This window comes from Lissotriton helveticus, chromosome 7 (assembly GCF_964261635.1).
Source record: "Lissotriton helveticus chromosome 7, aLisHel1.1, whole genome shotgun sequence".
Classification (NCBI taxonomy): Eukaryota; Metazoa; Chordata; class Amphibia; order Caudata; family Salamandridae; genus Lissotriton; species Lissotriton helveticus.
The window spans coordinates 1,593,436,180-1,593,450,810 of NC_136068.1; the positions used below are offsets into that span (position 1 = coordinate 1,593,436,180).

A 14,631-nucleotide genomic window follows, 5' to 3' on the forward strand; every position below is an offset into this window, starting at 1 on the left:
AGGAGTCATTTGTGGTTGTGTTATGTTCCAATCCACCTTCTCCATATGACCATTGTTCCAAACTAACCTGTCTTACTGGGACACAGCTATTAAAAGTGTTTACCTTGGGCACGTTATTGATTGCTGTAGCTGCTAACGCACTTTCATCGCCCTGGGAACTCAAAATCGATTGGGCGAATTCACTAGACATATTCCCTGTTCCAGTAGGATTCCCAATCGTTGAAGCCGTTGCTATATGCAAATTGGTAGCTGCATCGGTAATCTTCCTAGGAGCGGTCAATTTCTTTGCTTTTAGCCTGGGTGATTTAGGAATGGCTGTGGCTGTGGCGGTATTACTTGGGTTACAGGGTGTAGGCGCTGCAGTAAACTTAGGTTGAGACAAAAGGCCTTCAAGGGCTGCAATATCAGATTTTGCCTGTAGTTCAAAGTTATTTAGGCGATCCTCAATCTGGCTCAGGCTATGAGTGATCGGAGTTAGTTGCCAGTAGGTTTTCAAGTCTCTTCCACATTGCCTCTTTATCTTTGGGACATTGGCCGACTGTGGGATCAAAATTTAGATCTACACAAATGGAGGGGGGGGGGGGGAGGTGCATTATCTACGACATTAGGAGGGTCCAAAGTAACACCTCCTCCATTTTAATTTGTCTTTGGGACTTTGGTGGTTTTTAGTCTCTGTGGGCCTCCTCCCCTCTTTCTCTTTACTGCAGGGTCAGGGATTACTTTATTGGTTTTATTTTTGGCTAGGGGCGCAGACCTCGTAGAGGTTCGTTGAGGCATACTAGATGCAAGCTCTTGAGCAATCTCTGCAGTTGGCAATATTATGGATACATCTAGTGGCCCAGTTGGGGAGTGTGAGAGCCCACTCGCCATATCGGTAAATAGTAATAATGATTGCAGGGCGGTGGTGGTCAGGGGTACGAGCTGTGGCCAAGGCTCCCAAGGAAGATCTTTTGGTCGCTAGCGGTTCAAGTGATTAGCATCCCTCTGTAACTGCAATCTCTTTCTCCAGAACAAAGGTCACTCTCATTATAAATCGGTCCAATGTCCCCACCACCCTAGTACCTTGTAGCGCGCCTCTCCCCGGACCCCGTCCCTCCTCTTTTACTCATCTTGGTACACAGGTTAGTACCTAACCAGCTACTTAACAAGCAGACGGTTAGTCAACAATGAAGTTCTGTATATTGACTTCACTAACCTTTAAATTGGGGATGGATTCAGAGGGGTGGCCCGGCGTCCTTCGGGCTCTGGCGGGTGCAGATGGGCCCACCCTTTTGAGTCGCTCCTGGCTTCGGGAGCCCTGCCCTCCTTTTGAGCGCCTGCTGGCGCTCAAAAGATGAAAAGCGATGTGAGCGCTTCACAGGATGATGGGAGTTGTAGTCCCCTCACGGTGGCGGCAAATGATGTCCAGCGGTGTCTAGCGAGGCCCTAGCAGCGGTCTCCTTTACTGCAGAGTTGGCGTCAGCTGGCAGGGGGATATCGCAGCAGAGTTCCTTTTCCCCAGCGTTGGCGGCAGACAGCAGGGAAATATCACAGCAGGAATGAATAACGTGACTGGCGTTTCCTCTGGGCCAACACACAAGCCCTCCATCAGTCTCTCAGCCTCTTCATCCCACTTTTTCTCCCCTCCCTTTTAGTCTGAAAGGAACTGGGACCTAGAGAAGATGAGACTGGGAATAACAAGACAGCCTGCCTAATGTGTGGCCCACGTAGCAGACTGAGAAAAGTTAAGGCTGTAGGAGTACTGCTCGATGTGTGTGGGATGGAGGGGGGGTGAGGGGGAATGTAGGGGGGACACAGTGGTCATGTCATGTGCAAGGAGGCATGAGGGTGACCTAATGCCAGTCCTAGTATTTCACCTACAGCGCCAAGGCTGCTGGAGTTGTGGTTTCACATTTACCTTTTTGAGCAAGAGCCTACAAGATTAGAGGTATAATGAAAAATAAAATGAATTCTAAAAGTTATGAAGTGGCCAATTTACGACTATGAAGAAGAAAGGCAGTCATTGTCCAGTGAAGCTGACACACAGAAGTAGCCACTGAGTAGACATTGCAGAAGCAAACACACCAGACACTCACATACAGTAGTACCCACCCACCGACTGTGAGAGCAAACGGTACAGACATCATACAGGGGTGGCGGCGAAGATCGTATTTGACGACAACGGTCCACCGTCTGAAGCAATCATACACAAACTCACTGACACTGTACTGACACTAGACTAGAGGTAGGATGAGCTGGAAGGAAACATGGTGGTGTTGCTTTCGACACAAACATGTTGAGCCGGGGTTGTGCAGTTAAAGGGCCACACAAGCATCAGACACTGGAGGTGAGCCGGAAGGGAACATAATGTCTCTTTCCACAGAAGCCTGTTGGGCCGGGGACAGGGTTGTGCGTTGTCGGTGGGGGTCACACAACAATGACAACATCAGACACTACAGGTGGCGGGGATGGGCTGGAAACGAACATCATCATGGAACACCATGAATCCTGGTGTCGTGATTTCGACACAAACATGTCGGGCCGGGGTTATGCGGTGTGACACGAGTCTGACACAAACCTTGTGCTAAGCAGCTCACAGTCACTCACTCTTCTGAATTCTTACTTCTTCTAAGTTCTTCTATGCATCGTCGTCACGGACAGTCACACAGAGAGTCGCTGTCTGTCGAAGGATCTCGAGTCGACTGCACGTGCTCTCGTGCAGAGAGGAGGAGGAAGGGTAACCGTCCAACCCGATTTGCGAGCAACGGCAGAATGACCAATCACTGCATGGCTTAACAATAAGCCATTATTGTGATTGGACATTGCTACGTTGGACGCTGGGCGGATCCTCCCACCACCACGGAGGCGGTGCCTGCCAAGTCAAGACTAGACAGGCCACCAAGCAGTCACTGACTATATGTGGCTCGGGAGGCTACAATAGTAGCCAATCCTGACTCTGCTCTCTTCAGAGGAGAGAAGCTCTCTGAAGAGAGCAGCGTCCGGATTGGAGTGAGCAGGCAAACTCACCGCTCATTTTGTAACCACTGGGGTCTGTGGTTTTGGGCAAACCCCAGTCACCCTGTGCTTGCTTTTCAACGGCCACTGTGCGCATGTTGTGTTCCAGGCCACGAAAAGGCAGCCGGTCAAACCCAACATGCTCAGTGCGCACTGTGCCGCGCATAGTGCGCAGCCGCAAATATTGTGCATTGGCAACATTATTGCCAACAACAAGCTTATGGTACTTGACAGACAGTGCAGGGCAGTCTGCCGGTAATGTCACGTGATGTGACGCCGCCGCGCTTTAAATTAATACAATTTTAACATTGAAAGTGTATTAATTTAAAGCAGCGCGCTCAATAATTTGCCCAATAATTATTAGTGGGGCAACGCCCCAACTCCAAAACGGTAAAACCCCCACTGCTTCTTAAGCACATCCCTCTTAGGAGGAGGAAGAACTTCATTGGTCGAACCACAAGAGAGCCTTTTGCTTTTACTTTGATTGAACTGAGGAGCATGAAGTGGATGACCAACTCTTTGTGGGGTTTTCTGGTGCAAAGACATGTAAGGTGCTCGTGAAACCAGATTCGGAGAGCTAATTCTCTGCATAAAAATGTGCTATCCCTTGGCAAAGAAGAAGCCCTGTCATGGCCTTCAAGCCTATTCTACCAGAGCTAAGACCACCTCTGTTGTCTTAGTGGTGTTCCAGTGCTGCACATCTGCAAGGCAGCTACATAGGTGTCTGTCCACACCTTCACCAGGCATTACTGCCTTGATTTCCAGTCAAGTCCATTTTGCCTGTTGGCCCTGCAGTATTTCCTGGTATGAAATCCACCCCACAGGCCCCTTGCCATTTAGGAGGTGCTGCTTGGATATCTATTCAAAAGATTAGGAATCTGCAGTTAAGGTGTCCATTGAAAGAACACGTTGCTTACTTTCAGTACCGCTCTTTCTAGAGGATACTTTATTTGCCCACAGTTACCTTGCCACCTGTCCTCTGCCCTTTTCTGTGGAGGGAATGTCCACATTTTATTAAAGTTTCATGTTAGACACAGTTCACAATTTGTTAATGACACACAGCGTATTAAAGCTTGGAATGCTGAACGGGAAACTAATGTCATCCCACAGGGGTGACACCTGTATGAAGCGCTGCATTCTCTTTTGGAAGGAGGGCGAGGTCGATGCAGATCCTGATAATGCCACCTAGTGGTTAACAGGAGCAATTTTTCAAAGTTTCCGTATCCAGTTTAGCACCTGAGGGAATCCAAAAAGTGCGGAATCTGCAATTAGATGGATTGAATAACTTGCCTATTCTCATTTTCATTTGTTGACTAAGACATCTCTAAAGATGTCACATATTATTCCAGCAATTCCCCCCTGTCCACTGTTGAGAATGGAGATGCTGCTTGTGGCAGTGCTTGAAGTGGGGTTAAAAAAGAAAGAGGCTCCAAAAGGGATGTGGCCTATGAAAAATACTTAAAAAAAATATCCACAAGAGGCGTGGCCCATTTAACTAAGGCCAAATCCTAATACGTGCAAAATAAAATCCTGTACTTGACAAATTCGTAAGTAGATTCACACTACTCAAAGAATAACCAATATCAGTAGGCAGTACGATATTTAGCTGTTTATATAGCACCATTATCTTGGCCATAATCAATCAAACACAGGACAACTGATAGTAAAAGTAAGAGCACCTTGATTGGTCACTATTGCTTAATTTGAAATCAAGTTTGCACAGGGTATATCTTGGTTATTCAGTTGTAATGAAATAGTGTGTTAGGTCCTGGGGCATCAGTGGTAAACTGGGGTATCCACTGTCTCACTTCGTCATGCTATTACACTGAAGCTCTGGCATGCGCCAGGCATACTTGTAGATACCCATATCTATGCGCGGATATGGAGTACCGTGTCCATGTGCATGAACCCCACTGAGCAGTAAGTATCTCCATCCCCGCTTCCTGGTGGTTCTTTCTGTATATCCTTCATCTGTTTTTGTTGCTCTTAGTCTTGTTCTATTTACTGTCAAGGAAGGACCTGGTATGAATTCTCCTTTTCTCTTCATACAATATATCAGGGTAAATATATATCGGTAAGTACAGCTTTACTACACTTGCTTGTATTTATTTACCTTGACCATACAGTGCCAATCAATATTGTGCAGACTATCCCCCAGATTCATCAAAGTCCCGTTTTGCGAGTCCTTAATAGCGATTATTAAGGAATCGCTATTAAAGACTCGCAAAACGGGATTCATGTAGAAATTGCAAAAATTATAGCGATTTCTACTGCTCCTTATTTGCGATTCGCTAATTGCTAATCGCAAATAAGGAATGGCTTTTCCCATTCATTCTAAAGGCCCATAGGAATGAATGGGGAGTCATTCCTTATTTGCGATTAGCAATTAGCTAATCGCAAATAAGGAAGCGATTTCAAGGGTGCCAGGGTGTCCAAAGGACACTCTGTAGCACCCCTGAAATACAAATGTACACAGGTGTTGCGCACACACATGTCCAAAGGACATGTGTGTAACATACAACTTAGAAAAATGCACTACGGTGCATTTTTCTAAGTTTTTGCTATTTACCACGAAGTTACACTTCGCGGTAAATATCGGCCCCATATTGCGAATTCGCAATTTTAAAAAGGTTCATGAATAGCATTTAAGGAATCAAATGCAATTCTTCGCAATTTAGCGAGTTCTGTAATTGCGATTTTTGCATTTGGGATGATGAATCCCAAATGCAAAAATAGCGCTCGCAAAGGGCCGGATTCTCAGAATCTGGCCCTTTGCGAGCCAATTTTACTTTGATGAATCAAAGTATATTCTTGTAGGCCGATATTTCTGACCTCGATATTCTGAACCCTCAGAATTGTGTGATTATCACGTACTATTTAGAGCTAAATATTGTTTCAGGTTACCCTGTTCCTGCTCACCCACCAGGACATTTACTCTGAGAACTTTCCCTTGACAGCTGAGACCTAGCCATTTTGACTGATGCCCGGTGCAGCTACCTCGCGAGCTAAAGGGGAGATTGGCTATGGATTCCCTCCTTGACCATCACCTACCCAGCCGGTCTTTGGGCAAACTCTCCTGCGTCTCTCCTGACCTTATCTCCCTCCTCCCCCTTCACCATACCCCCTACCCCTCTCCGCTCTACTATTCTCCTCTTTCCAGCTATTGACCTTTGCCCTCACCTGTCCTTGCTCATAGTTCCCACCCTCTTTATCCGCTGGACTTTCTTCTGTGAACTTCCCCTCGTCATTTGAGACCTAGCTATTTTACTAATGCCCGATGGAGCTACCTTGTTTAGCTATAGGGGAGACGGACTGTGGATTCCCTCCTCGGACATGTTTCTCCTGCCGTCTTTTCCCTCATCCTACCCCTTCACACTTCCCCCTTCCTCCTACGCTCTATTTATCTCACCTTTCTTGCCCTCTCAATGTGTTACTTATTTTTGATGTAATGTGTAATTGTTATCACTTTCTGTAACGGGTAACCTAATGGAAAGCGCTCTGATACCTACAGGTCTAGCCAGCGCAATATAAAACTCATTAAATAAATAAATAAATACCCAGTGAAGGCTCATTGCACAATAGCAACGGTACACAGAGGAGCTCAGTCTCTAAGTAGGTTGATTTTGGACGTGGCATATCAGCCTTCCTGGTGTATTTACCTGTGGTGAATCATACCCGCGTATTCCGCTTATGGTGAATCATACCCAATGTAGATACCCCAGGAAGGTTGTTAGTCCCCATCTCAGAGTTCCCAAAGCCTTTTCTGCGGTGGAAGTGCTAAAATTGGTACAACTCTAACTAAAAATCTGCTCATGACCTACCAGTGGGTCGTGACACACAGTTTGAGAAACACTGGTCTCCTCTTTTACATCCCTGAGGCCCCTAAAAGTACTGAGCTGTTGTGAAGGTCAGCAAGCTCTTTTGTTGAGATGTGGGCACCTTGACCACTCGTGATCTTCATTGAAAAGCCCATGGTTCCTTTTCATTGTCCCCACCCATTCATTCAGAATCCCGTCCAGTGTTCTGACATGTGTTTCTTTCCAGGCACGGCAGCGGGAGAAGATGAATGATGAACACAACAAGCGTCTGTCTGAAACCGTGGACAAACTCCTGTCTGAGTCCAATGAAAGGCTACAGTTGCATTTGAAAGAGAGGATGGGGGCTCTGGACGAGAAGGTATGCCACCACATGTTACAGTTTTCTTCAGCAACTAGAAACATGGCTTATGTACTCAAGCATCAGCAGTTTAATAATAGCAGCCCTTTAACCTTTCAACCTGTTACCATGTGCTGACATGTTCTTTCTACTTCTCGTACTATGACCATGTACTTTTATTCCTTCATCCATTTATTACTAGCTATGCATTCTTCCAAGCGCTTCTCCTAATCTCCCGACCCAGCTCTGTTCTGCGATTCAATCCATTCCCATGATCCCTACCAACATGTAACTGTTGGCTCAAATCAGTGGGCAAGTTTGCCAAAACGGTGCCTCATGAATTCAACAAATCATATTGATCAATTCAACACCAAATTATCAACTGTTCACCTTTAGTTCTCTTGCCAATTAAATTGGGCTTTTCAGCATGTCTCCTTTAGTGCTTCTCTCGAGGGTCATAGCCCTAATAAATGGCCTTCCCATCGATTGATGCACAGTATTTCTCAAAACACATCTTCAAATAAAGCAACTTTCCAGAATGCTTATTGCTGGTGATTGTAAGCAGTGCAGCCCTGGGTAAAGAGAGCTGTTTGTTTCTGATCACTGGATATCCCTTTTAACATGCCTTCTTTAACACGTTGATAACCTTGAGCCTTTCAACATAAGGCATTATCGCTTAAATCAATCTACCCATCTAAGCGCTGCCATTATTTATTTCTTGAATCAGCTTGTCATCTTCAACCTATGGCATTAACCCTTTCCAAGGACAAAAACCCCCAGATTGAGAGCGGGACACAGGTGAGGTGATTGTCAAATGGAATAGTAGCCTTCCTCCTCCTCCTTTCACAAAATGCAGATGGCACTTAAAATGTTTAACTAATCACCTCATTCTCCTAACTGTTCCATTCATTTCCTGGGAATGATTGTTGTCCTTATTGATGGGACAGATATACAAATGTTGCCCTCAAAGTAATTATCATTGTTCTCTAGCTATTCTCTAAACGTTAAATTCTGTTATGTGGCCCGGTACGCAATCAGCTATTTTTGTTCCACTCATCTGATGAGTTCATCATATGTCTTTCTAAGTGAGAAGAGGCGTCTGCAGATTCACCCCCTCAATCTGCATTGTGTGTTTCCTTCACAATGACTCATATGTTTCCCAGTTTCATTACTGTTACAATGTCCCAGTGTTTCCCTGAGCACCATCATGTTACTTTGATGGTGCCGTAAGTTCCCAGATAAGCCCCTATTGTTTCTGTGAAAGCCATTTGTTCTTTTGATGGCTCTGCAAGCTCCCAAATGAGACCAGTGTTTCCACAAGTGTCTCCATGTTCCCCTGAGGTTGCTACAGAGGGTTTTGATCGATCAGCAATAAAGGAGCACATAGTATGAAGTGGACTATTGTAAAGGTTCTGACTCCAGCAATGTGGAGGAAAGACCATTAAAGGAAGCTTATCTACGTGCAGGAATGCTGTGAGTAGGGGCTGTGGTGAAAAAAGCAGGCACTCCTCCAAGAGCCCTTCATTGGCTGACATGGCCTCATACCTTTGCTTCTTGTTGAGAGGATTCTTGCCTCCACATGACTCTCTCTAAAAGAGAGCTTCCCACTGTTTTTTAAAGTTTTTTTTTTTTTTTTACCAAGTATGGTTTGTATAAGACCACACCATGTCCCTCTGCAGAAGATATCCCCCTTAGCTTTTATAACTGGAAACTCTCCCTCTAGGTAGCCATCACTGATTTACTTCCTCTGTGTCTCCTCAGCTGGTCTACACCATTATGATTGCTGAAAAACCGCTTCGTGTCCCTGTAATTCATGCAACATTCCCCCACCCTTTCCTTCTTTCTTTAATCGAAAGCATCCCCTTTTCTGGTTTGTATCTCTATCACTAAAAATTACCTTCTATCTTTGATAGTTTGCTAACTATCTTTTCTTTTCAGTATGTTGGTTCATGCCTTCACTTCTGCCTCATCTGTAGTAGTTTTGCAACCTCCTGCCAGTCTTATTTGGGGCAAAAACATCTGACTTGCCTAGTCTTGCCTTAGGCGGAGGTCTTTCTTATGTTCTCCTTTCTTTCCTTCTCTTGTTTTCTGCTTTTGCTGCAAAGAACACTCTTTCAGAAGAGATAGCTAGCATGAAAAAGCTGCAGGATGAACTCATCGTTAACAAGGTTAGTGGCCATGTGCAGTTGTGCATTTCCTAGTTTCTGTTTTTAATTGACATTGTGTTACTTTAATAAAGGAATTTTAGAAAAGTATTTGTGTAGTATCCCCATTGATACCCTGTATTTATGGCATGTCAGTGATTAACCTCTCTTTATGTGCCTGAGCAGCAATATTTTAGCTACTTCTGTGGTTTTAGGTTAACACTTGAAAGTGTGTCTTGTTTTTCATATTGTCTGACGTATGTATTAAATATGTACGTGCTGTAGAGGTAGGAAAGGCAAGCGAATGGTGAGGGGGTTGAGAATGATAGGCCAGAGTATACAAACACAGACAAAAAGAAGATAAGGAGACAGAAATACAGCATAGAGGAGTAGAGTGATAGGCATGAAGGTGGCGAGCTTTAGGAGAGTGAAGGGGTTGCAGAGAGTGTGACCAGATTGAAGGAAGGCGCTGAAGTTTAGATGTCTGATCACAGTTGGTAGCTGGGAGCAAGGATGTGTCAGGCCTGTATAAGATATTTGGTAACCGTGTAAGGTGATTGCTCAGGGGAGTGGATGAAGGAATGGGAGTGGAAGGCAGCAAGTGAAGGAAAACAATGGACAGGACATGGGATCTCGGAGGAGAGATATTAATTATTCAGGGAGTTTTATTATATGTAAAGAGAACAAGGACTCTTCTGTGCAGAAGGATGGTAGTTGTATGCAGCACAGCGGGCTAAAACAATATACTTACATAGATAGGTATTGGATCGAAAGTTCCCAGCGCAGAAACCAGATGTTGGAAAAGTAAAGCTTGAAACAAATAGTTTGAAAACAAAGTTTGGTAAAAGCGAATCGTCTGAAAACATTTTAAAATGTTAATATATTTTAGTTGTTTTGCGTTAGGGAATGCATAGGCTTAAGTTAAAGATAATGTGTGCTAGAATAGAGCAAGGTTAGGATTAAAGTTATGTTTAAAGTTTGTCGGGGGTAGCAAAGAAAACACATGACAAGAGCAGCATGAGTGGGGAAAAAAATGCCTTCAATTTTAGGCCTATAAGCCAGAATAAAAATACTCAGCATGTGTGTGCTGTCAGTTTCATCACAAGTATTCCTGTAGATGCTGCTGAAATGCACTAAAATACATTTTTCCTGGAAGGATCTGCTCTCTGATTGTATATATTACTAGTTTTGTGTGCTAACTTCACCCCATATGACATTAATGAAGCTTTTTGAAATAGAGTGAGTTAAGAAAGACTGAGAGTCAGGAGACTATTCAGTAATGCAGATAGAGGCAATATTGTTGACTAGTACACATGAAGCTCCTCTCCTCCAAAGAGAAACTGTTAAGTTGTACATAAAGACCCAGCTTTATTGGACTTTTGCATGCTGCTTCTGCCATTGAATTAGGACTCCCTTAATATTTGTAATATACTCATTTTGGGAGATCTTAAAGCTCTTAAGACCTCTCAAAATTAAAGAGCACCCTCTGTTTTAGTGTTGCTGCAGCCTACAGTCTCAGTCAACTTTGTTATATTTTACCTTATTTATTGAGTTCAGCAATCAAAGGTTTGCCGTTTCTCAGAGTGCTCTTAGATACGGTATCCTGATATACAAACATTTTTTAGATGATCTTTGTTCATAGATCTCTGATAAAGTATCTATGTAGCATAAGATTGGAAACTAATTGTTGTTTTATCCAAAATTCTGAACCCACACTATTTAAACTAGCAAAAAGTCCAATCTTAGGTTCATTTCACGGAAGATGGTCTTCCACACAACAGTAACATCAGCTGTGTAGAGTGAACACACTTCACTCATTTTCACTAAATTAGTTATTTACTGTAATTTGTATGAACAACATGGATTTGAAATTTTTCATTGAAGCAGTGTTTATAGTGAGTGTTTTGCAATCCCTAAACAATAATAATAAATACATGTGGAATAAAGAGGTATTCCACGTGTCTCCTCTGGCTAAGTTTGATGCCACTGACCTGCGTGGCTCATTATAATCATTCGCTTCCTTCCTTACTTTCTTCCCCAGGAGCAGCTTATGGCTGAGATGGACAGAATGCAGTTGGAAATTGATCAGCTTCGAGGACGACCCTCGTCCACATATTCCAGGTACACACTTTACTAGTGGAATGTCCCCGCTGGACAGAATATGTAATTCAGGGATTTCTATTGCCTGTGGTTGAACTTATGCATCCTGTGTGACTGCATATGTGAGAGCTGTGCCTGCTTCTTATCCAACTACCTGTGCTTACATTGCAACTTCTGTTACAGTGTATGTGACTGCTTGTAATCTTTATGACGCCTTTGCTTCTTATACGACAACCTACACTGCCTCATTGAATGCTAGTTTAGGTCCTCACTGGTCTGGAAGTGTTTGAAGGAGTAGTCTTTTTTTCTACATTCTTTTACGCCGAATCTCCTTCATTCTTGTCCATAGGAATTCTAATTTAATTGCAGAGTGAGATATCAGCCTGAACCACAATTTTCTAAATCATGGAAGCAGGGTAATCGGGCCCATAAGCTCATGACAGTTTGACAAAGGGTGGCATCGAGCATGTACCCCTTCAGAGGTAGAAGAGGGGAGTTATCATGTAGTATTCTAAGAGGACAGTCGCATAAGGCCTATACTGGTCTCCACCATGTGAATCCCTTTCTATGGAAAGAGAAATTCTGAATGCTCACCCAGTCTCATATTCTTTCAGCTCTGGGAGCAGGAGATTGGACGGTGTCTTGCAGGTTACATATTTTTACATACGTGTCCTGCAGTCCTACAGGAGTTATCCGGGATTGAAGGTGGGGCCAGAACATTTCCAACTTGCTGTGCTCTCCCTTAACCTTACCTCTGCCCATCTGGTGTTCACTAAAGTGAATGGGAGTGGCTGCTGCCCACCTTTGGGGGTTAGGGATGCATGTATTCCTGTACCTCACGACAGGCTGCTCATCACAGTTATGCATAGACCACATCCGGACGACGGCGGAACTGATATCTTTGGGGTTTTTCTTTATGTGAGCCGAAGTCCCATCTGGGTCCCACAGAGAGGGCTCCCTTTATTGGGGCTGTCCTAGACACATTGGTGTTCAAGACCTTTCACCCACTGCAGCAAGTCAGGGACATTTAGGATATGATCACAATGTTTTAGTCTCAACGGGTATGCTCTGAGGTTCCTTGGACTCCTAACTTTATGCATACTCCTTGTCCCAAGCACCAGATGGCATACGCAGGCCCAGCAGTGGAATTCCAAATTTCAATAGGCCCAGCATCAGGGATGTCTTTCTGGTTCCATCTAGATCTTGCAGTAGACCACTCTGGATCTTAGACTGTTGCTGAGAAGCACCAGTTTGACCTTCTGCAGGCATCTTTCCCTTTCCCAACCTCAGGTTTGTGACAGATGCATCACAGCTGGTTTGTGAGGATTTGCTGGAAAAGGAGAAAATCAGAGGCCTTTGTCTCTGGTGGAGAGCTGACTCCATATCATTCTTTTATGAATTTGAGTGATCCTTTCTAGCCCTAAGTGTGTTTCCCCCTCTCTGAAGTCATCTTGCCATCCATCAAGGGGACTTTGATGCAGGTTCTCACAAATGTACAACCGATATGTGGTACTGCAACAAGCAGTGCGGAGTAGAGTTCTAGATCCAGTGCCAGGAGGAACTATGTCTCTGAATGTGGCAGGACCAGCAGAACACATTCTCATAGCCAGTCATCTAGCAGGTTCTCTGAATGCCACAGGATATGAGCTGAGTAGACATTGGCTGGTGGATCACGAGTGCCATCTCCTTCTGGAGGTGTTGAGGGATCGCTTTGATCAGTGGTGCATGCCCTGGTTAGAACTGTTTGCCACTGTAGCGAAGGTGAAGTGTCAACGCTGTTGCTCTCTAGAGTTTCCTTCAGGAAAGTCACTGGGAGACACATTCGTACTGCGATAGGACAGGTCTTCCTTACATCTTCCTGCCGCTGCCTCTCTTCCTTCATCTACTTTGGAAAGTGAAGACACACCCAGGCCCAAGTCATCTTAATAGGCCTGGACTGATCGCAGAAGAGCATAGTACCCAAAGCTTGTGAGCACGAGCTCAGATCAGCATTTTAGGATTTTGCATGTAGGCAGCCACATTTATTGTTATGAACAGCAAAGAAGATCCCATGATTGAGAGTCTGGAATAAAACATACTCTGTCCTTCATAGCATGGAAATATGGAAATTGTTCTCTTTCATTCAGGTCCGATGGGTCTGAATTTCTTCTGTGAGCACCACTGGTCAAATTGTTTGGTAGATGAAAAGGCTGATGGAAGGCTGGTCTCACCAACGATAAAACAGATATATTAATAACTCTTTCCACTGGTTTACACACTTGAAATCCTAGCCACCACTGGAGGTTCTAAATGGTTAATCTAACAAGGGGGCAACACTATCAAAGTCTTATAGGCATTTTTTCTTTCTTTTTTGGAATCTGAGATTGGACCAAGAGAGTCAAGAAACAGCCTAGATTGAAATGTGCTTTGTTCCTTCCTACAAAATTTAATATAAACCATTATTCCTAATTCTCTGCATGTGGTAACACTGACAAGTCTGATTTTGTATTTAATTTCTAGAAGAACAAATTAATTACCTTTGGTATTGCTTTTTCCTCAGGTGCTAGACGATTTTTACAGCAATGCTCTCATGTGCCGATAGGTAGCATTGTGTGACTCCATTTTCACTCTCTGTATCCCCCACGGCCTACGGAGTGGCAGAGCGGAGCTACATATATGTGCCTCCTTTGCCAAATATGCCAGTTTCCTAATATTTATCTTTCACACCGACTGACATGGAGCACTTTGGGCAAATTTCAGGTGACAGTTTGCCAAAGTCTATCTTGAAACCCTACGTTGATGTTCAGAAGTCCACTTCACAAAACAGCGAGGTGGCAGGACAGTGAGGAATCTGTGTATGATAGAGAATTAATCAGAAAGAACATTACCAAGTTCACAACTAGTACTCTACACTGTCAGTTGTTTAAGTATACATGGCAGTAGTCCAGTGCTCACTGCTAGCTCCTAGTGATCTTTACTCCATTTGTGTGCCTAATAGCTGGGAGAGGAACAACAAAATTCACTATGTTCTGCTCACATCCAGAAGATGAGCATCAGAGATCTCAGTGATAGTGCTGTACCTCAATGATGAGCATTTCAGCTCTAAGAGCTCACCTTCTACACACACAAGGAGCACATCCGACCCTTTGCTCATTTTGTCCCTAGGTGTATATAAGAATTTTGTGCTGACTTTGTACTCAGGCGCTGAGTAGCTGAAATCCTGTGCCCATCTCAAACTTTACTGGAGAGCCTCCAATGT

General features: G+C 44.2%; 1 protein-coding gene across 1 annotated transcript in view; it reads left to right on the forward strand.

The window, feature by feature from the left end:
• The window catches only part of PPFIA3 (PPFI scaffold protein A3), a 963,828-nt gene that overhangs the window by 493,237 nt on the left and 455,960 nt on the right, over positions 1-14,631 (forward strand). The window contains exons 12-14 of the mRNA XM_078655169.1: positions 7,039-7,170; positions 9,255-9,317; positions 11,335-11,414. Coding sequence (XP_078511295.1) covers positions 7,039-7,170; positions 9,255-9,317; positions 11,335-11,414 — 275 coding nt within the window. The remainder of the gene's footprint in view (positions 1-7,038; positions 7,171-9,254; positions 9,318-11,334; positions 11,415-14,631) is intronic.